The sequence below is a fragment of the Schistosoma mansoni genome, chromosome W, assembly GCF_000237925.1.
Source record: "Schistosoma mansoni strain Puerto Rico chromosome W, complete genome".
In the NCBI taxonomy this organism is placed as follows: Eukaryota; Metazoa; Platyhelminthes; class Trematoda; order Strigeidida; family Schistosomatidae; genus Schistosoma; species Schistosoma mansoni.
In genome coordinates this window covers 58,388,573-58,412,148 of record NC_031502.1, presented here as the reverse complement: position 1 = coordinate 58,412,148, position 23,576 = coordinate 58,388,573, and the positions used below count along the sequence as shown (strand labels likewise).

General features: G+C 34.8%; 2 protein-coding genes across 2 annotated transcripts in view; both read right to left on the bottom strand.

The window, feature by feature from the left end:
* The window catches only part of Smp_163810 (putative laminin gamma-1 chain), a gene marked incomplete at both ends in the record, with an annotated part of 83,928 nt that overhangs the window by 3,397 nt on the left and 56,955 nt on the right, over nucleotides 1–23,576 (bottom strand). The window contains 2 exons of the mRNA XM_018790313.1: nucleotides 5,610–5,747; nucleotides 15,094–15,284. Coding sequence (XP_018655669.1) covers nucleotides 5,610–5,747; nucleotides 15,094–15,284 — 329 coding nt within the window. The remainder of the gene's footprint in view (nucleotides 1–5,609; nucleotides 5,748–15,093; nucleotides 15,285–23,576) is intronic.
* On the bottom strand, nucleotides 2,656–2,971 carry Smp_187680 (hypothetical protein; the record flags this gene model as incomplete). The annotated part of the gene is made up of 1 exon (XM_018790314.1): nucleotides 2,656–2,971. A coding segment is annotated over one exon (316 nt), but the record flags the coding sequence as incomplete, so codon positions are not given.

Here is a 23,576-nt window from a genome sequence, read left to right as displayed (position 1 = left end):
CCAAACAATACTAAATGAATTTAAACTTTACGCAATCGCACAAGCAAGTGGCTATCAGGACTCAGTGGCCGAGTGGATAACGCGATGTCGTTTGGAGCGAACGGTACTGAGTCCGAGTCTCAGAGTGAACATCAACTCTAAGATGCAGGTACATCCAGCTGACCAGTCCCAAATAGGAGGAAACGCGCGCCCTGTATTCCACTGCTAGTCACTATACATCTTTGCTTACTATTCACTTAATTATTTATTAGAAATCTTATATATTTGAAGTAAGTAACAAATCAAATTTACCTACAAGTTAGTTAGTTAGTTAGTTATTCGACTTAATTAATTTGAAATGTAAGTCAAATCTGAAATTGTAATCTCCAAGTGGAAACAAAAAGAAAGAAAACGAAAAAGAAAAAGAAGAAAGAAAGAAAACTACTTTAATCCATTCAATATTAATATAAAAGTATGTCCGAATTCGAGTTTGTTTTAAACATTTTCCTAGTCTATATCTATCTTTTAACATTATTATATTTATCTAATATAGATGTATATATCTAATGCATGTGACTGATATGTCTGAATGCGTAGGTTGTTTATTTGAATAGACACAATTGTCTATTGACAAAATGATCGACAAATTATTTTTTGTTGTTTATTTTTATTTGAGAAAAGAAAAACTCTTGTCTAGATTTACAATGAGTAGTTGTATTTTCTTTTTTTTAAATTTATTTATCATTATTGCCTCTTTTAGATTTACTCGCGAGGCGGGATCGTGGATGCGCACTGCCACTGGGGAGTCTCATAATAGGACGAAACAGCCGTGTAGTGCTTCCAGATTTTCCATGGTGGTCTAGCTTAAATTGACTCATGATTTCAACTATGAAAATACTAAATCCTCCACAAAACCCCTTCTGATCTATAATCATATGCTCACTAGTGACTGGCTTCAAGAGGTATTTCATGGAGTTCTAGTGGGAAGCAGTGACCATTGAAGTTCAACCACGTCTGTTGTGAGATACTTATTCACTGAAGACATTGATGGATGTGTCACTCAATTTCGTGGATTGGTTGAAGTTATACATTAACACCGTTGGATTCCGGCCGGCTCAGTGGTCTAGTGGTGAAGCTCTCGCACGCGAGACTGATAATTCTTGGGTTGGAATCTCTTGAGGCGGGATCGTGGATGCGCACTGTTTAGGAGTCCCATACTAGGACAAAATGGCCGTCCAGTATTTCCAGATTTTAAATGATGGTCTAATTTAATTCGACTCATAAATTCAATTTTCTTAGTCAAAGATATGATAAGACAGAATTAAATATCAATGAACTGTTCATGAAAGTACCATTGAAATTCTTATGTATCATTAAAGTTTCCTTTATAACCTGTTAGATATGTAAATTGTTTAGGACTATGTATAAAATATAAGTTGGGTTGGAGAATGCTGGTCGGCGGCCTATGCTCCATTGGGAGTAACAGGCGTAAGCAAGTAAGTAAGTAATAAAATATATGTAATTTGAAATTTTGTTTGATATATGGTTTTACATTGATGCAGATAAAAATTTTTATCGTTAGAATAATTTATATAACTTTACAAATGAGTTTAGATTTTTTAAGAACCGGATGAAAGACACAGTAGACGTCCAACTTCGAGATCGACTGGATGAATTCCGTAAGGATAGGTCGTGCACAGACCAAATTACGTAAGTAAGTATAAAGTTTTTTTAAAGTGACATTTATCTCAAGTTAAGAAGTAGTAAAAAAACAAGTTATTTATCAAAAGAATATGTTGATGGCTATAGTTCTTCTCAATTTCACTAACCTCTAAAACTTCGGTTTTTTTTGGGGATATTGGACCGTTTAACAAATGTGATTTATTCTTTCCACTGTTTAAACAAATAACTGAAATATCCATTTACTTACTCGTATTGACTTGATAAAAATAAGGGGGGAATCGAATAAGTCTAGTATCTATCTTTCGAATAGAAGTATACAAGTTTGGAAGGATATATATGCTTAGTAAAATCAATTAGGCTGGAATTGATAAACTTTCTCACCAAAGACAGGAAATGAAGACCATGAATAGTTTACCGAAAAACCAACGATTATTCATCACTCCTTTTTTTCTTAATTGAGATAATGTCTTTGAAAAGCTAATGATTTATATAAGAAGAGTTTAGTAAGATATATTCAGATGAGAGTTGGTTAATGAACCAGTAAATCTTCGTCAACTGACGTGCCTGAGTAATGTGTTACTTACTATTACTATTATTATCATTATTATTATTAGCTTTATTCAATATTATATTTTTTGGTACAAAATAGAATTCTCAGCACAAAGTACTTCAACAAGTTTCCGTTTCTTACTTCTTCATCCTTCCTGACGATAAATATTGAGTGATCGCCAGTTAGAAGTTAGCAGCCCAGTCAATCGACATATGAATAATGTATATTCCTTTTGCTGCATGTTCCCAGCAAACACGATATCTCTGATTAGGCTTTTTGCAACCTTTACAGCGAAAGGTCTTAAACTTTTCAGAAACGCACCTGAATAGGTTGTGCGATTAATAGGCATAATGATGTATTAAAACAAACGAAATTAGATAACTTGTTGAAATATCTAGATAACAGGAACAGGTAGCCTAGATGTTTAAACAGGCCGCCAATGATTATGAGAATGCTGGTCGGCAGCCTATTCTCCATTGTCGGTAACAAGTAAGTAAAATGACAGAAGTGTAGATAGAAATGCTTTGTAACAGACAAAAGAAAAAGAAACCACAAAATGTGTAAATAACTGACAATCTATCAATTTTTCCTGGAAATAATAACAATAAACAGACTTTTTCGAAGTTTGAATTTACCGTTTCTTTGGCTTCATTCCATGTAATAGTTACACTGTCTAATTGACGTAGTTGTGTCATAATATCTGGTAGACGATCAATATTAGTATTAGTTAAATAAATTTGATCACGTAATTTTTGCATTAGATCTTTCAATGCTTCAATACGACTGCTTAATAAAATACCATTTTGTTCAATTTCATCCGATCTACATATGTTGAATAAATGGGAAAGGGTAGGGGGAAGTGAGAGAAAAATCGTTAAGAGGAAGAAGAAAAACGATTGTTATTTTAATGGTTTGAATAGACTTTATCTTTTAATGGTCATGAGAACATTAGTACTACGGCATTGTGATAGATCTGTGAAAGTTATTAATCAAATCAGTATTTCGTGTTGAGTTTAAATTTTTATAGATATCAAAGGAAGGCGATTGTAGCAAGTGTGAGAACTACAGAGGCATCACTCTTCTCTTAATAACAGGAAAAGTCCCCAATAGGGTGTTGTTAAACAGAGTGAAGGATTCCGTAGACACCCAACTTTGGGACTAACAGGCTGGATTCCGTAAGGATCAATTGTGTATCGACCAAATCGCAACGGATCATTATGGAACAATCAATTGAATGGAGTTCATCACTCTGCATCAACTTCATTGACTGCGGGAAAGCATTTGATAGCGTGGATAGAATAACACTATGGAAGCTTCCTGAACACTACGGCATGCCTGAGAAGATAGTCAATATCATATGATGGAGTAAAGTGCAAAAACGTCAAGAAGGATAGCCCTTTCTCTTTCTCCTGGTGATTGACTGAATTATGAAGACGTCAACATCTGAGGGAAAGCGTGCGACACGGTGAACAGTTAGAATGCAACTGAATGGTCTAGACTCCTCAGATGATCTGGCTCTTCTATCACACACGCAACAACATATGCAGGAGAAGACAACCAGTTTAGCAGCAGCCTCAGCAGCAGTAGATCTCAATATTCACAAAGGGAAAAGCAAGACTCTCCGATACAACTCAACATGCAACAATCGAGGATGCAAAAACCTTTACATATCTGGGCAGCATCACTGATGAACACGGGGGATCAGATGTAGATGTGAAGGCAAGAATCGGAAAAGCAAGAGCAGCATATTTACAACTGAAGAACATCTGGAACTCAAAACAATTTTTAACCAACACCAAGATCAGAATTTGTAATAAAAATGTCAAGACAGTTCCACTGTATGGGGAGGAAACCTGGAGAACTACAAAAGCTATCATCCAGAAGATACAGGTGTTTATTAACAGTTGTCCACGTAAAATACTTCGAATCCGTTGGTCAGACACTATCAGCAATATTCTACTGTGGGAGACAACAAACCATATTCTATCCAGTGGAGGAGGAAATTAGGAAGAACTACTGGAAGTGGATAGGACACACATCTAGGAAAGCACACAACTGTCTCACAAGACAAGCACTCACTTGGAATCCTGAAGGCTAAAAGAGAAGAGGAAGACCAAAGAACAGACAGACGTGAGAAGAATGAACAAGAATTGGGTAGAACTAGAAAGGAAGTCCCAGGTTTTGAGAATGCTGGTCGGCGGCCTATGCTCCACTGGGAGTAATAGGCGTAGATAAGTTATATTTTTATCAAATAATAGTATGATATCATACTGGTAACCTTGGGATCCGACTGTGTGATGTTGAATACTGTCTGTATGATGGAAGGGATTTAAAGAGTAGTATATTGCATTGTACGATTCAATAAGCCATCCAAATGAACACGATTACGCCGATAGTATTGTCTGGATTTCTGTCGAAAATTCTGGATAGTGGTTTTGAAGAACATAAAGTGGATCTTACATTTCACGTAACTACTTCTTACAATATCTCACAGTCAATAGCCATATTCAACTACTAATAAAACAGATGTTTCTCGGCTATAAGAAGTAGAGAGTGCTGTCAAACAGCAGAATACAAATACTTTGTGCAATGAATATAATTACCCTACTGAAATTCTTTGAATATCCATAACATACAATGGATTTAAAACAATCTGAGAGAAGACGTAACTGATACAATGCAGCATGATTTGATAGATGGCTGCTGATTAATGCGTTGAGAACTATGTAAATAGTCAATCATTCACAAATCATTAACAAAACTCCAATTATTCAGTTTTTATCTTCTTTTTCTAACTAGGTAAATTCTATCCCTCCCATGAATTTTTCCTCTTTCCATTTTTCTCCTAGCCTATAACCTATCCCATTGAAAAAAACTGGTAACATTCAATCTCTTGAATGTTCACTGTCGACCATATATATGTATTGAAGCTTTTGTTGTTCAAATTCTATGCTAGGAGTTTGAAATCCATTGAAACAAATGATTTATTCAGAAAACCTAAGATACAAGACCTAAGCGTAGTAATAATTGTTTGAAACAATTGAGAAAACTTTTTTTCACTTTTTTTTTTCTTTTCATTTAATAAATTGAGCAAAAATAATTTTAATCAGAAGGGGTTTTATGGAGATTTCAATATTTTTCGTAGTTGAAATCATGAGTCAATTGAAGCTCAATTGAAGCCCGCTCAGTGGTCTCGAGGTTAAGCGCTTGTGTAAGAGACTGATAGGTATTGGGTTCGAATCTCGTGAGGCGGGATTGTGGATGCTCACTGCTACTGAGGAGTCCCATAATAGGACGAAACAACCGTCCAGTGTTTCCAGGTTTTTCATGGTGGTCTAGCTTCAATTATCTCTTTATTTATTTTATTTTCATTAGAAAAAGAAACAACCCAACTTACTTTTTTATATTTTTCTGTAATGTATCTTTTGATGTTTTAATTAATTCTTTTGATTCAGTTAATTTATTAGTGGAATTAGCTAATAATTGTGTAATACTATTCACTTTCTTTTGTAATTGTTCACTTCTTTCATTTAATCTAAATAGAATTTTAAAACCAAAAAGGACACATATGAGAGAAGTAAATAAAGACGGAGGGAGTAGGGTGTTGAAGAGGAGTAAAGATAAAATTAAACATTTAGCATGATAGTAAGAAAAAGCCAAGAATTTGTGGCCATTATGATCGAGATCATGAACGGATCAATGTTGGGTCACCATTGAAAATTTGGAAGCATTAGAAGGCCGTTTCGTCCTAGTACGGGACTCCTCAGCAGTGCACATTTACGATTTCACATGTGGGATCGATTCATGATTTCAATCGAAACCTACTAATCTCTACAATCCTATACTGATGATTTGTGACCAGTCGAGCTCATTATATGTATAGAAAGTGAGACAGTTATTAATGAAGGGATCAAATAATCATCTCAATCTATTATCAGTTGACCAAAGTTAAGAATGTGGATTTATGGATCTCATCTCTAAAAGGTAATAGTCTGTCAGTAAGAATAGAATGTTAATAGGTTCTATCTCTGATGAAGTTTTAGGTGCATACTACCACTACTACTAAAAAAGTTTAATGTTGTTTGTTTGTTATTTTTATGGTTAACAGTGTAATTTCTGGTTAATTTTTATTTCTAATTAATATCATTTCTATTACCATTGAGAATATGAGAGCAGTAGACAGTTACGGAGTTCTGTAGTTTCTAAACAGTGAACACATCTATAATGTTAAGGAATTTAGTTCACGATGAATATAATTTTAAAGAAAACAATACAGTTGAATGCCGGCTTAATAGTCTAGAGGTTAAGGGTTCGCGCGAGAGACCGAAGGTCCCTGGTTCGAATCACGCACGTGTGATCGTGTGCGCGCACTGCTGAGGAGTTCCGTACCAGGACAAAACAGCTGTCCAATACATCCAGGTTTTCAATGGTGGTCTAGCTTGCGTCGGCTTATGAATTCAATGATTAAAAATAAATAGTTATCATCTATCAAAGGAATTCTCATTTCTAAAATTTAATGTTTGTTAATATTTATTAATTGTCATTATTATGCACTTTCATTAAGATAATGAACTTCAGAATGTATTCCTGGTTGAATCAATCACTTAACACAATATATGCAATAGAAGAACCTTAGTTCTTACATATTTCATATATATTTGATTTTACAGTTTTCATAAAATGTACATTTCGTCTAAGTGACTTCAGATAAATTTGGTTTTGGATCAAACTAAATAATGAGATTATTCCACAAAGTCACTGATTACTGTTGTGAACCATGTTGGTAGAGGCAAACCACCTGGTTGATGTCCCTGCTATAACTATATTAAGTGACTGGAGACGGTGGTCTACATAAACTATAGCTATTTACAAGCTTGGATATGTCTACTCATTTACATTATGATTAAAAGGCAATATCAGGTTTAATCCCCTAGGTAAAATAGTCTTCATAGATGGATTGCAGTGAAATAAGTATCGTACATAACCAGATATCATATGGATAGCTTCCAAAATTAACGTTTTGTTTATTTAAAATTGGAGTCTAACAATGAATGTCCCACAATCAAACAGTCATCTATTATAAAACAATAAGTCCCTTTGATAAATTTCGATAATTCAACGAAAGGGCGAAGGTTATCATAATTGTGTGATATACTACTGATTTACTATCCAGAGTGTTTATCACATTGTTTCTGTGTACTTTATTTTTCTTTGCTACGGCTTACCTTTAATCTGCCTAGTTGACCTTTCAATTTTCATATAAAAATGTCTTACCAAGTATATATGTGATCAGATTATTCGGAATGTATTGCGCAAATATATTACATAATTCTGAGAACCTTCGCCTCCTCATTAGATTGTCGAAAGTCACGTAATAATCAAGAAGTGTTCAGGGAAAACTTATAAATCTATGAAATAGAATAATTTCAAATCAGTACCTTAATATGTTAAGTGCAATTACTCAGTGTAAACGCCATAATGTCTAGATTTTAGGTTTCTTCCGATGAAAATTTAATAGATTCATCCTAAAAGTCATATCTACTTAACTGAAATAGAATTTATTGATCATATATTTTCATAGTTAAAAGCGTGAGTCAATTGAAGCTAGACCATCAAGGAAAACCTTGAAGCACTGGACGGTCGTTTCGTCCTATTGTGGGACTCCTCAGCAGTGCGTATTTACGACCTCGCCTCGTGAGATTCGAACCCAAGACCTACCAGTCTCGCGCCAGAGCACTTAATCGATAGACCACTGAGCCGGCATTCGGTGGTGTTTATGTCTAACTCCAACCAATCAACGAAGTTGAGCAACCGTTCACTATTGTCTTCAGCAAGTTCCTATCTCACAACAGACCTGATTTGAACTCCATTAGTCATTGCTTCTCACTAGAACTCCTGGACTTACCTCTCGAAGTCGGTCACTAGTGAGTATATGATTATTATTATTATCAGAAGGGGCTTTTGTGAAGATTTAGTATTTTCATAGTTGAAAGCGTGAGTCAATATTTTTGTAAGTCATATATTTTGTAAAAGTCTTTCAAGTCATTTTTGATATCCACTCTTTTTAGCTACTCAACCTTAGACTTGGGATGACGGTAGTATATGTACAAAGATACTACATTCTTTTCAAATCTCTCACTTTACAAAATTTAAATCAAGATAAGTTTGTATTCTGTCTTATTTGATCTAAGCTTCCAATGTGGTTGAACTCATTGTTCAAATTCAATAATTCAACAAGAGTGTGATCCATAACAGATCTTAAATTTTTCAGTTTAATCTTCCATTTCACTATCAAGGAGTTCCGATGTTTAGTCCTCTTTATTTGTAAACAGTACCCCAACAGTTCCTTTAAGCTATACTAATTCTCTTTTCAAAACCATATAGATAAACTTATGAAAGCTTTTAATACTGATGCTAGAAGAATTAAATCACATTTTAAGCGTGAATTTATTTTGATAAAGTTTTCTTCTGTGAGCTGGATGGTCTGGTCGTGGAGCTTTCATTGTTCTTCTGAACGACATCATCAACAAGAACTTCTACCTGAAGTTTGTGCTGAGTTACAAATCTTCTCCACCATGAATCTATTTATATAAATTAGAATATTATTTTAATTTGTAATGTTTTACAATTATCCTGTTGTTGACATTCGGGACTGAATTTTGACTAATCATAGTTGACTTTGATGCTTCATCCTGTGTAGATTCTATCGTTATAAACATTAAGTTATAGGTTTATATAAAATAGATAGAATGTAGCTTAGAATAGAATTCAAAATGATTGTTTGTATCATATCAGCTACACATACTTGTATCCCAGAGTTGATACTCACTTTGAGATAACACATTAGGAATTTTTATAGCGAAAAGTACAAAGTCATAGTGTCAGAATAACACATCAATATCTAGCTGACAAAGTCTCAATTAGGATGGAACGTACACCCTAGTTTTCATTGTCAGTTATATTCTACTAATTCTATGTAAATCAGAATAACTGTCAGCCAGTCAATCAGTCACAACGTAGAACTTCGCACGTACGTACATTAGTTCGAGTTGCCATACCACATTAGCACAGTGATGCAGTTGTCGATTAAAATCCCGTAGTGGTAGAAGTAGTAACAGTATAAGCAGTAATCGAAAAGATTGGGGTTTGAAGATGTTATTCAAGGAGTAAAATACAGTGAAATAAATTTAGAAAGAGACATGAAGAATTCAGTAGAATACAAAGAGTGGATGCATCTTCGCCATTGCAAACGATTTTGAGCCATGTCATTCAAGGTCTCTAACCATCGATTGCTATCATCTCGCGAATTCCAACCAGGTAGTCTACACCTACTAACATGGCTCAATCCACTTGTCAGTGAATTCATGGATTTGTGCCATGTTGTGGTCTGGCCGGCACTAGCTTTCTTCCAACCTACTCCTACACCATACAACATCGCAGGTAGGGGCAGTCGGTGGTTGGACATACGTAACACGTGTCCAAGCCATCTCAACTGATGAAGTTTCACTATTTTATCAATCGATTTGCCATCCTTACTTAGCACCCGTTCCTTAACAACTGCATTACTTAGTCGGTGGTCCCAGGATATACGAGCAATTCTTCGAAGAAACCTATGATCGAATACTAACAGCCTACGAATATCCTCTCCTCTTATCAGCCATGTTTCACAGCCATAAAGTAGGAAGGAACGATCTGCTGCGCAGTAAACTTGTCCTTTGGTTGCTAGACGGTTATCTCGCCTACACCATAAATGACGCAAGCTGATGAAAGCTAGTCGAGCCCTCCGTATCCGTGCTGAGATTTCGTTACACATCAGACTACAAAGGCTGATGAGACTCCCAAGATAAGTGAAGCGGTCAACATGCTCAACTACTTCACTCCCTATCATTAGTTCAGGTGCCGATGCAGCCCAATCCTGAATAATTAATTTACAGTCGAACTTTTACTTATTTTATTAATTTGATAAATTACTAATGACTAGACAATACTCGTATTAGAATGGGTTAAAAATGTTACCAGATCAATAATTAAACATTTCTTGGATACTTCTTTACAAATACTTCCTAAATGTGTTGTTTTTCCTTCTCCTCTACTGAATAGTCACATTTAGCAATGGAATTTTCTATTGAAATATCAAATAATAGAAAAATAATGCTTCTTTTTTGTTTGTTGTTTGTTTAAATGAATGACGTTGTTCATATGACCTTTTTAATGAAAATATTTATGAATGATTTATTAACTTATCCAATATGTATCCATGTGATTAGAGGTAAGTTTGTTCTTTTTTCGAAAAGATGAAATTAATGGTTAATGTATCATTTTGTTTTTCACTACTAATTTTTTTTAAATAGAAAGTTCTGGAACGTTTCAAGGTCACTTGAAGGTTATACGGTAGCCATTTTCAAACATTCAGTTGCATTGTATATTTAAACCTACATGAATTGCATCCATGATAAGATCTTGAACGTCTATGATTAAAATGACTTGTACTTTCATAAAAATAATTGTTCAGTACTCTTTGATTTTTAGTGATTTTTTACAAAAAGGTCAGTATGATAATAATTGCCCTTAGTTCTACTAGTTTCCAAACAATCTTATATACTAATATAAATGACTAAATACTATCAGAAGGGGTTTTGTGGAGATTTTAGTAATTTTATAGTTGAATCCTTAAGTCAATTGAAGCTAGACCACCATAGAAAACCCGGAAACACCGGATGACCGCTTAGTCCTTTTGTGGGACTCCTCAGCAGTGAATAACAAGCTCAAGCGCTTAACCTCTAGACCACTGAACTGGCATCTAATGTCTAACTTCAATCAATCCACGAAATTGAGCAACCGTCCATAGGTTGAAGTTAAACATTAACACCGTTGGATGCCAGCTCAGCTGTCTAGAGGTTAAGTGCTTGCTCATGAGACTGATAGGTCCTGGGTTCGAATCTCGTGAGGCGTGATCGTGCGCTCGCACTGCTGAGAAGTCCCACAATAGGCGAAACGGCCGTCCTGGAAAACCTGGAAACACTGAACGGCCAACTCATCCTATTGTGGGACTCCTCGGCACTGCGCATCCACTAATACATACCTACAATCCCACATAACATTATATTAATTTTCGTAAATATTCATAATATTTTATTTTCATCTATGCAATAATTATGCTAAACACAGTTTTATCCTTTATAACATTAGCCATATACGTACACACATACAAACGTACATAAATACAAAAGGAACAGATAAGAGTTAACTCTGAGATGCTGGTACATCAAGCTGACGAGTCCCAAATAGGACGAAACGCGCGTCCTGAATTCCACTACTAGCCACTATCCATCTTTTCTTACAGAGTTACATTTGTTTTACGTTTTTAACTGTCTTGTAGTTTTATAATTTTATTGTTGAATTTAAGAGAAATCGTTTGTCTTAAACATATATGGTTAGAAAAACATAACGGAAATACTTTTTTTTTCGCCCCCCTCCCCCTTTTTTTATATACATTCGATAGAATTATTTTAAATAAAATATGTAATTATTTATTACGAATGTTTCGATTTGATTAACAATTAAATTATTTTGAATATAGCTATTGTAGTGTGTGCTACTTATGTCGATATAAGTAGTATATAACACTAGCCAGTAATAGAATGTCTGACTGCAGAATATTGAGAAGATCGAGGAGTAAAGAACAGAAATAGAAAGCAGTTGGTATGAAAATGCATAAAAAATAAAGTCTGAGATGATTGATGAATATTTACAAAAGGAACAGTAAAGTTTGAGACAATTAACACTTTGCAAGTAAAGAATTTACTTTATGGTTCTTAGATTATACTAACAAATTCTGTAATTGTGTGTTCGGATATATTCAACTGTTCCCAATGGTGTTCTCGTTCACTACACTATTATTACCTTCATTATTCTATGGTTTGTTGATGTTTTATTTATTTATTTAAACACATAAATATTGGTACAAGGAAGTACCAGATAAATATGCGCCGCACAAATCTCATTCGATTTGTGTGAGGGCTGTGATACTGCCCAGGTGCCCAGACTGAAGTAGGTGGTTTTCTTAGGGGACCACACACGGAGCCTTTGACCTAAAGGTCTAGTCCACAAGGCAGTGGAGCATCGTAAGGAGATGCAGTCCCATGGTAGCCAGTGACCAACAGTTGATTCATACGCCATTCGTTCCCTTACAATACTGGAGCCCATGTGCACCATTGGTTTGGAATCAGGGTTTTCCAACTACCCTAGGTGGATCCTCCACATCCACCAACCCGGTTAAAGCGCCGGACATTCGCTGTTCGTCCTCTCACTTTTGTGAACAACACCCCCGCCATGAGAAGGCAGTGAGTAGGACTTCCCTGACAGAGGCTATATATTCGCGTGGCCATATGAGAGCATTTGGAGAGGGAGAGCAGACTCTCCCCACTCTCGGCTGTACCAGGGCATTTGGGGGCTTTGTTGATGTAGTATTCAATGGAAATCTACAATGTTCAATGTTACATGAAATTATTAGGTATCCTATTGAGTATAATATTGAGACTGAAATATTTTGCAGAAAAACTTATAACCCAAAAAGATTGTTTTAAACGAGTTCACTTTCGAATAAATTAATGTAAACCATGGAAAAATAAGCAGTTTTTTTTTTCACTCAAAAGTACGCATACCTGATAATTTGAAATCATGAAGCAAATGGATTTCAATAATCTACATTCATAAATTTAGTTATTTTTGTAATGTAGTCCAGTATAGTGTTCAATATCATTATGAAGTCATTGTATTATTTAGACTTAGTGAACTCTATATTTAATGGCTTTTTATTTGAATTTCGTAAAATATTCATTTTTATAGTGATCAGCAGTAATAAAAGGACTATTATTTGTGAGAAAATGAATGATTCATCATCATAATATTAGGAATTAAAAAAGATACAAATCCATTAATTGTGAAGCTATGAAACTATGGTAAACTTCTATTCTATCAATCATGTCCAAGAAAAAAGTAAGTTAGGGGCGGCCAAAAACAAAATGTGGCATCAGATGCAGAATACTTGGTTGGGGTCCACGTCACTATCGTAACCAATGGTTGGAGACTCTAGGTGATATGGTTCAGAATCGGTCACAATGGCGTATACACTTTTTATCTCCTCTTAAACCCTGAGATTAAAATTGCCTCATAACTTTCTTCCTTCTTATAGTATATCCTCATATACAATCCATCTTTTATATACTACCACCACTAAATTAATTACTTCTATGAATCTGGTGTTCATCTTGTTGTACTAACGAGGTCTGGCAACTTGGACCGATGCATATATGTGACTGGTCCTACGTTGTAGCTGACTGACTGACTGGAGAAAAAGTATTATTTTATAAGTAAGCTATAATATATATAAGACAGTCGTTGATGTAAAAGTTATTGTGTGGGATTCAAACTAATATTTGACTAACAATTAAAATTGTAATGTTTTGAATGATCCTGTTATTCATTCATTATTGTTTGATTGAATCTTCCCATCGATTTGTTAGGACTGCAACTGGTCAGTCTCTAATTGGAATATGTGCATACTGTGCGTATTGCCTCGATATAGCCTTAATTCACAAGCATTATAAGCAGAGATGGATAGTGGCTAGCAGTGGAATCCAGGACGGGCGTTTCACCACTATCCATCTCTGCTTACCATGCTTGTGATTCTGTTATTGTTATTCAGGACTGAATTTTGATCAATCTTAGTTGGCTTACATGCATCCTGTGTAAATTACCTTGATAGAAACATTATATTACATGTTTGTATAAAACAGATAGAATTTGGCAAGTAGTAGAATTCAGGACGTGTATTTCTATCTATTTCGGAAATGTGTTGAGGACATATCAGATAAGTGCTTGAAGTCAACAGTTCCGTGTTCACATCTCAGAATGAACATCAACTCTAGAATCCAAGTAAATCCAGTTGACGACATTCAATTAGGATGAAACACGCGTTCTGAATTCCATTACTTATCACATTCTATCTATTTTATATAAACTAGTAACTTAATACTTATATCTGTTATATCCCGAAGCGAATTATGAATGGTAATTATTGAGACCTATTTATGGACCAATATGATACATATATTTTTATTGTATAACTGTTAACTAACTAAACTATTCATATTCGCGTCCCTCTTATTATAAGCTTTATTTTGACCTACGAATTATTATTATACGATTTACCGTTCTTAAGTTATCCTCTGTCTATTAATTACTGTCTCCCTTATTCATAGCCACATTTGGCTAAATCTTGTACAAATGTTGTTTCCTATTTTATGGTACGATGTGGTCCGTCTGTTTGGTATATAAACCCAGTATGTTTGAGAATAATGATTCATATTGCAGAGGCTGTTATTGGTGTTCTGGACTTAACTGGCTGGTCTATGCAGATAGCAGGACCGGTAAGTGCTCTAGAATGCTCATACGGGATTTTTGTGTCATTGGTCCGATCGATAATTCACTGCTCACTAATTGGCGGTATTATCATGTTATACATTAATAGGGGATCCAAGCCACAAGATATAACAATATCAAGACAATCTACAGCGGATGTACATATGCAAACTAAGATTGGTCAAAATATCGTTCGACTAGATAAAACTTTCATTTTAACAATAATTTGTTATATGATAAAATCTCAACTATACATTAAATTATCAGAAGGGGGTTTTGTGAAGATTTTAGTAATTTTATATAGTTTTGAAATCATGATTCAATTGAAGCTAGACCATCATGGAAAACCTGGAAGCATTAGACGGTCGTTTCGTCCTATCGTGCGACTCCTCAGCAGTGCTGAGGAGTTAATTTTATATAAATAATCAAATGAGATCATAGAAACAATATAAATTTACTCTTTAGATAATTCATTTAGTTCATTTGCATATTTTGTTAAGATTGGATCTGATTCAGATGAACTAATAGTACGTTTTAAATTTTCCAATACTCTTTGAGCATCATCCGTTAATAATCTTGGTATTTTTTCATTAATAGACATTTGTAATTGTTCCATATTTTTATTATAATCATTTTCTATACATGTTAACTACAGGAAAAAAATAAAAAAAATAAATAAATAAATAAACCTTCTTCCTGAAAGAGATTATTATAAAGCCAAGGCTTTAATAAACTCCGCCTTTAGCTCCTCCGGGGGCTACTGCCGGTCCCAAGCCCGGGTAAAGGAGGAGGGTTGAGCATGGGGTTAGCGATCCCATCCCGTAGAAAACCAACTCGCTAAAAAAACGCTAACCAGAAAAAAATAATTCAAACCATTCAAACTCTGCCCTGGGAGTAGAACTATAAAAGAAAGCCCAGGACAGAATGGGTTGGAAAATACTGGTCGGTGGCCTATGCTCCATTGGGAGTAACAGGCGAAAGTAAAAGTAAAAAAATAAGGCTTTAATAACCTGGTTGAAATCTGTCTAATTATCATAACCAATGGTTGAAGATATTGGATGATATGGTTCAGAATGAATAACAATAGTGCTAATACATTCATTCTCTCTGTGATTCAATAGATCTTGTGAATTCAGTTTATCACAGAACTTCTGTTTCCCAAATTCAATTTGTTTTTTCACTTTTGAATAATGTTATCTATGTCTAAACTTCTGTATGACTTCCATTATTACTAATACTACCACTACAACTATTGTGGTGTGATCTACTTATATCCATATAAGTAGTATATGGTGTTGGTCAGACATTGAATGTATTTTGGCAGAAGATCGATGAGGGAAGAACTGAAACGAAGCGCAATCGGTAGGAAAATGCATGAACAATGGAATTAGAGAGGAAACAGTGAAGATTGAGACAACTGGTTGTTAATTTGCAAATTAACTGTTGACTGTATGGTTATCAGAATTTACTGAGATACTCTGTAATTCTTGCTTAAATACATTCGATTGTCCCCAACCAGTGTTCTGTTCATTACACTATGTTTATCATAACAACATATCTCTGTGCTAATTCATTTGATAAACTTGAAGCGAAACACATATGTGTTAAGTTCTGCGATGCGTATAACTGACTGAATTTAACATGTTTAAGAAAACTAATACAAATACAGAATTAGATAATCAGATGAGAGATCAACCAAACAAGACCATCATTTATTGTAATTAGTAATTCAATGTCAAGCAACTTTTTTTCCTCCTTATTCTACTTATTTATTCTTTCGTCAGTAATTATTAATCCCTTCTTTTAGATATCTCTACTTCTAATCAGAATCAACAGTTGAATTCATGAGTCGTACGATTTGGTTTCGAGTCCCATGTGTACGTTCGTGGATGCGCACTGTTGAGGAGTCCTATACTAGGACGAAAACGCCGTCCAGTGTTTCCAGGTTTCTAGTGCTGGTCTAGCTTGGATCGACTTGTTAGGAGTGTACATACGCGGTCCCTTCTGGAATCAAATATAAGAACCTAATGTTTAGATTATTGTCTTCTGAATTTCAAGTCAGTATCTATTAGTTTATTTATTTAACTCCAATCAGCATTATTGCACATGTATCATAGCTACTGTTCAACACTGTATGGTTTTCACTAATTCTTTAACTAAAGTCAATCTCTTTTATTTAAATCAAACAGTCGATGTTCAATCTAATAGAATATCTAGTTTAAAAGTTATCTCAAAAATGAATTAGTTATCTTTTTCAATCAAATAAAATAATAATCAGTAAACAAATAGAGCCCATAGTAATACGAAGCTATTTAATTCATTCTGATTTATTTTTTTTAATAACTCTCTTTTTCAAAGTGATCTCAGTCTGTGATAAACAAAGAAGAAATAATCCATGAATAGTTAAAGAAAAAAATCTAACTAGAATGAATGAATGAATAAAATTATAGGTATCAATGTCAAGGTTAGACTTGTATTTCTGATGTTTCGTGACTTAATGTGAACCACTTCTTCAGAGTAAATAAAACAAACAAAAAATATATTCATTATTAATCAATGAAATGTTTTCTTTGTATAAATATAATATTAAAGTTGATAACAATTTAATTAGAATGGAGTAGTCCAATGAAGAATGCTTGTGGGTGGCCTATGCTCCTCCGTGAGAGGTGACAGGCGTAAGTAAGTAAGAGTCAAATAGATGTTACTTCATCAGAACGATCAACTTCATCATGAAATGATACATAACAGTTGAAAAATTATATTTTAAATCAATATTTTGTTAAACTGTTGGTTTCAACTTGGTGTTAAACATTTTTAGATCAACTGCATCACTTTTCTTTATGGACATTGTTAAAAATGTTTATAATCAAAAAAATACAAGACCTATTATATGTGAAGGGGATTTTGTGGAGATTATAGTAATTTTTTATGGTTGAAATCATGAGTCGATTGAAGCTAGACCATCATGGAAAACCTGGAAGCATTGGACGGCCGCTTCATCCTATTGTGGGACTCCTCAGCAGTGCGCCTCCGCGATCACACCACGCGAGATTCGAACCCAGGACCTATCAGTCTCGCGCGCGAGCGCTTAACCACTAGACCATTGAGCCAGCATTCAATGGTGTTAATGTCTAACTTCAACCAATCCACGAAATTGAGCAACGATTCACCAATGTCTTCAGTGAGTTGATATCTTTACCAACAGAGCTGGCTGAACGCTACTGATTACTGCTTCCCACTAGAACTCCAGGAAGTACCTCATGGAGCTGAGGAGTCCCACAATAGGACGAAACGGCCTTCCAGTCCTTCCAGGTTTTCCATGGTGATCTAGCTTCAATTGACTCATGAACTCAACTATATATGTTTACACTAAAATCAAATCTCATTTATTCAGACAGAATGATTTAAGTGGTATTTTCAATTTGTTACAGTTAATATCAAGAATTCAATGAAAGTAACTAGAAAAGAAATGTCTAGACAGCAAGTTATTTGGTAATAACAACTAATATGTAGACTATAAAAGTGAATAATGAAATAATATGACAAACAATATACAATATGTAACAAAAATTTAAGGCTTAACAATAAATATCATTCTTGGATTTCAAGTATTTAGGTTGAAACCTTTTCAAAATAAAAAAAAACGAACATAAAATAATGATGACTAAAGTTGAAACAAAACCTGTATCGTGGTAGAATTCGAACCGTCAGCTTGATGAACTTATTTAATTGTAAATTAATAGCAAAAGAATAATATTATGTCACATATGTAGGAGCAGACTCTGTATCCTTAAGCCTCAACATAAACAAAGGAAAAAGCAACATCCTTAAATACAGCACAGAGAACATCAACCTAATCATACTTGATGGAGAAGCTCTAGAACAGGTGGAAACCTCCACGTATCTGGACAGAAGCATCATCGATGAACAAAGAGAATTTGATCCAGATGTAAGGCCAAGGATTGTTAAAGTTGGGCCAGCATTCCTACAGTTGGACAACATATGCAACTCAAAACAACTGTCAATCAATATCAAAGTCACAAACTTCAATATGAGCGTCAAAACAGTTCTACTGTGCAGAGCTGGAACTTGAAAAATTACCACAATCATCATCAAACAATTTCATGTATGTATAAACAGTTGTCTACACGAGATACTCAATTTCCGTTGTTGGTCGGATACTATTAGCAACAGCCTACTGTGTGAGGGAACAAACCAGGTTCCATCTGAAGAGGAAATTAGGAAAAGACGTTGGGATTGGATAAGATATACATTACGGAAATCACCAAACTTTATTACGAGACAAGCCCTAACTTGGAATCGTGAAAGAAAACGGAAGTAAGTTACTTACACCTGTTACCCCTCTTCGAATAGAATAGGCCAACCACCAGCATTCTCCATCCAACCCTGTCCCAAACAACCATTTCCAGTCTTTTCCAGTTGCTATTCATCATTTTCATGTTTGCTTCCTATTCTCGACGCAATGTGTTCCTTGGTCTTCATCTTTTCCGTTCTCTTTCACGATTCCAAGTTAGGGGTTGCCTTGTGTTGCAGTTTGGTGATTTCCTCAATGTATGTCCTATCCAATTCCGAAAATCGTTTCCTTATTTCCACATCAGTTGGAAGCTGGCTTGTCCTTTCCAGCAAAACGCTGTTGCTGATGGTATCCGGCCAGTGAATGTTGAGTATTTTGAGAAGACAACTATTTATAAATACTTGTACCTTCTTGACGATGGTTGTAGTAGTTCTCCACGTTTCATCTCCGCACAATAGAACTGACGGTCTTGGCGTTCGTTTTGAAGATTCTCACTTTGATATTGGTTGACAGACAGTTATTTTGAGTTCCATTTGTTCTTCAATTGTAGGAATGTTGTCCTTGCTTTGCCAATTCTCGCCTTTACGTCTGCATCAGATCCTCCTTGTTCAACAATGATGCTTCCCAAGTACGTGACTGTTTAACAAATTCACATAACACATTATTCATTCTTCCTTGCACTCAAATTTTTATTAATGAGATAAGTGAAATGTTGATTGATTTATTTTTTACTTTAAGTAAATCTTTAAAAAACGTTACATTCATCCACTCTTTTGTAATTATTTCTTTCATCAAACAATAAGAAACGTTCTGATTTTACAATTGTAGAACATTATTTATTTTTATTTAAACACATAAATATTGGTACAAAGGGGCACCACACACATCTCATTTGATTTGTGTGAGGGCTGTGATACTGCCCAGGTGCCCAAACTGAAGCAGGTGGTTCGCTTAGGGGGCCACACACGGAGCCTTCGATCTAAAGGTCTGATCCACAAGGCAGTGGGGTATCGTGTGGAGATGCAGTCCCATGGTAGCCGGTAACCAACGATTGATTCATACGTCATTTGTTCCCTCAGGGTACTGGAGCCCATGTACACCATTGGTTTCGAATCAGGGTTTTTCAACTCCCCAAAGTGGACTTTCCGTGTCCACCAACCCGATTAAAGCACCGGACATTCACTTTTCGTCCTCTCAATCTCGTTAACAACAGTAATGCCACGAGAAGGTAGTGAGTAGGACTTCCCTGGTATAGGCTATATACGCGTGGCCATGTGAGAGCATTTGGAGAGGGAGAGCGGACTCTCCCCACTCTCGGCCGTACCAGGGTCAATCAGATTGGTGTAATTTTATATTGATTGTAATAACATTCATCAACTCGGTCAATTCTTGGAATTTCTAAACTTATTTTATGAAATTCAATGTAAATCAATGTAACTCTATCAAAACAGTTTCGATACATAACAATCCATTTATCTATTTATATCATTATTAATAAAGGCTTGAATTATCCCACTGATAATATTTTGAACTGAAGTCTAGTATGCATTTATTGACAAATGTTCACCTAATCTAGATTAACATAAAATACCAACTTTCTAAAAGTTATTTAGAGTATATAAATCAAGATTAGTAGTAGAATTCAAGAAGACTATTTCGTTCTATTTGAGACCCTTAGTTGGAAGGTTATGTTCCCATCTGAATTCTATTCCTGGCTACAATCGATCTATTCTAAATAACTGATGACAAAATAGCTACTTTAAGAGAATCAGGACAGGACAATATACGCCAAGTAAGACTGGTCGGGATTCAGTCCCTAATGTTAATAATAGGAAAACTCAAGCACTTAATAGTCAAGACACTAACATTAAACCTTTCAAATAGGTTAAAGAATACCTAGAATCAGTAGCTTACTGAATAATGAGTTCGAATTTGAATAAAAAGCTCTTGAATTTGAGTTCCAATGTGAGTGTCGAAATCGTTTTGCAATGATATTTAGCTAACAAGTCCTTACTAGAAGGAAATGCCTATCCTGGATAACATTGATGGACGTAATCCATCTATTCGAAACATTTATCCATTTTATTAAAACTACACAGGATATCTTAAGAAGTTAGTCTTTGGAATTAACCCTATCATTTCCCATTTGGTCATTTAATCCTTGTTGTGATTTCAGTACGAATATGAAATCATGAAATTATGTTTCAGTCTTTCTTGACCTTCTGATCAGACATTAGCAATATTGGAAAGATTTTCAAACATAGGTTTCTTAACGTCAAACATTTCGATATAATCGTATTCATAGACGACTTCACAGAATTCATTTCATTACCATTTATGTGAATACTGAAACAGCTCCCGGAGAGCACTTGAGAGTACACGAATTTGATGAAACATCAACTTGGAATTCCATTGTTTGTTTAACGTTAATAAACCAAGTAACTAAAATCACAGTATTCTTTAATAGGACGGTATATATGATAAGCAAAACATTTCAATCAACTGATTACTATTAGAAAACTAGTGAATTTCGTCTACTTCCGATTAACATTAAAATACCTTTTGATCTTTAATCAGCTTAACAAACTATCACAAGAAGTAATTCACGTGAGGTAATCACAAGGAACATTTACTATTACGTAGTTAAGTTCCGGATTTTTATTCCTTTTAAAACTCAATTTCATATGATAGGTATATTCTGAACATAAACGAATCTACGTAGATATTTACAATCTGTGATACATCCATAATAAAAAAAATGAAACATAACGACTACTGACCTTATTTCAAGAAGTTATCCTTAAATATGCGCAATATAATCAATTTATTGAAATATAAAATTATGATAGATTGTGATAATCCAACTAGCCATACTTGGAACATATTTCATAATGAAGATTAGAAGAACATAAATAGGCTTAATATATACAGTTGATTGATCACTAAGCAATGATAAATGTCATTATTCGGTAGTGATCGAATCTTATTGATCAAGTTGTAATGTAGTTACTAATCTGTGTAGCTCAACATCAACTACACCATGTCGGGATGTTTGTATATGCAATATCAAGTCAATTAGACTAGTGACTACATTACAACTTGATCGATATAATTTGATAAACACTGTGAAAGGACTAGAAAAGCATAACATTGATCACCGTTCAGTGATCAATTAGTTTCAAATACATGTCAGTCTTACAGAAAGTTCGTCACAACCTGAATAATTTACTGTTAACGTTACAGATTGTGAAGCTGAGTGGAGAAGGATAAAATCATCCAGAAAACATCAGTTTTCTCAAAATTACATGTATACCTTGCTGATAGATGCTAAATAACTAGAAATCTAGAATCAGGGTAAAGTTTCGACTAACTCCAACCAAAAAAAATGTCTGATTTGTATATCCCTTTGTTCAGTCTTAATGGATGTATAAAAGTAGACAAATCCCTTAACACAGCTTGAAAGAAGTCAATCACTTTTTACCTCACTGTTCGCATGATATTCCCATGTTCAGTTTAGATTGAATTTTGTTTATTCCAAAAGTATTATTGCAAATATATCAATGGTATGAGGATCAGTTTCCACAGTAACACTTCGTTATATTGAGTTAAGGAATTCTTACTGTTAACTAAGCCAAACTATTGTAAAACAGTATAAACTTTAAATCTAGAAATTCATATGATATTTAGGAAGTTTTGGAAGAATTCAAATTCATCATGATAAGTGAATCAAATATATACAACTTATGATCGATTGAAGAAATTCTCAATAAAATAGTTAAAGTGTAACACTCAACATTGATATCTGTTTCTATTTATAAACAAAATCTATCGGTTGATTCGGAATGGTAGATTAATGTTTAAAGCATTCATCTTCCAGTCAGAAAGTTGGAGGATTTGAATATCACCATACCAACTCAAGTTTGATGACTTACTTACTTACGCCTGTTACCCCTCGTCGAGGAGAATAGGCCAACCACCAGCATTCTCCATCCAACTCTGTCCTGAGCCTTCCTTTCCAGTTCTTTCCAGTTAACATTCATCCTCTTCATATCTGCTTCTATTTCCCGGCGTAATGTGTTCTTTGGCCTCCCTCTTTTCCGCTTCCCTTCCGGATTCCAAGTTAGGGATTACCTTGTAATGCACATCGGTGATTTACTCAATGTATGTCCTATCCATTTCCAACGTCTTTTCCTAATTTCCTCTTCAGCTGGAACCTTCTGGTTTGTCCTCTCCTATAAAACGCTGTTGCTGATAGTATCCGGCCAATGGATGTTGAGTATTTTGCGTAGACAACTGTTTATAAATACTTGTACCTTCCTGATGATGGTCGGAGTAGTTCTCCACGTTTCAGCTCCATACAGTAGGACTGACAGTCTTGACGTTCGTATTGAAGATTCTGACTTTGAAATTAGTTGAGAGTTGTTTTGAGTTCCATATGTTCTTCAATTGTAGAAATGCTGCCCTTGCTTTACCAATCCTCGACTTTACATATGCATCCGATCCTCCTTGTTTATCAACGATGCTTCCGAGGTACGTGATGATGATGAGGTGAAAATTATTCTCAGCTAAGTAATGTAGCTTAAAGTTGAGTACATGAATCTGTAGTGGGATAATTAAGTTACGATA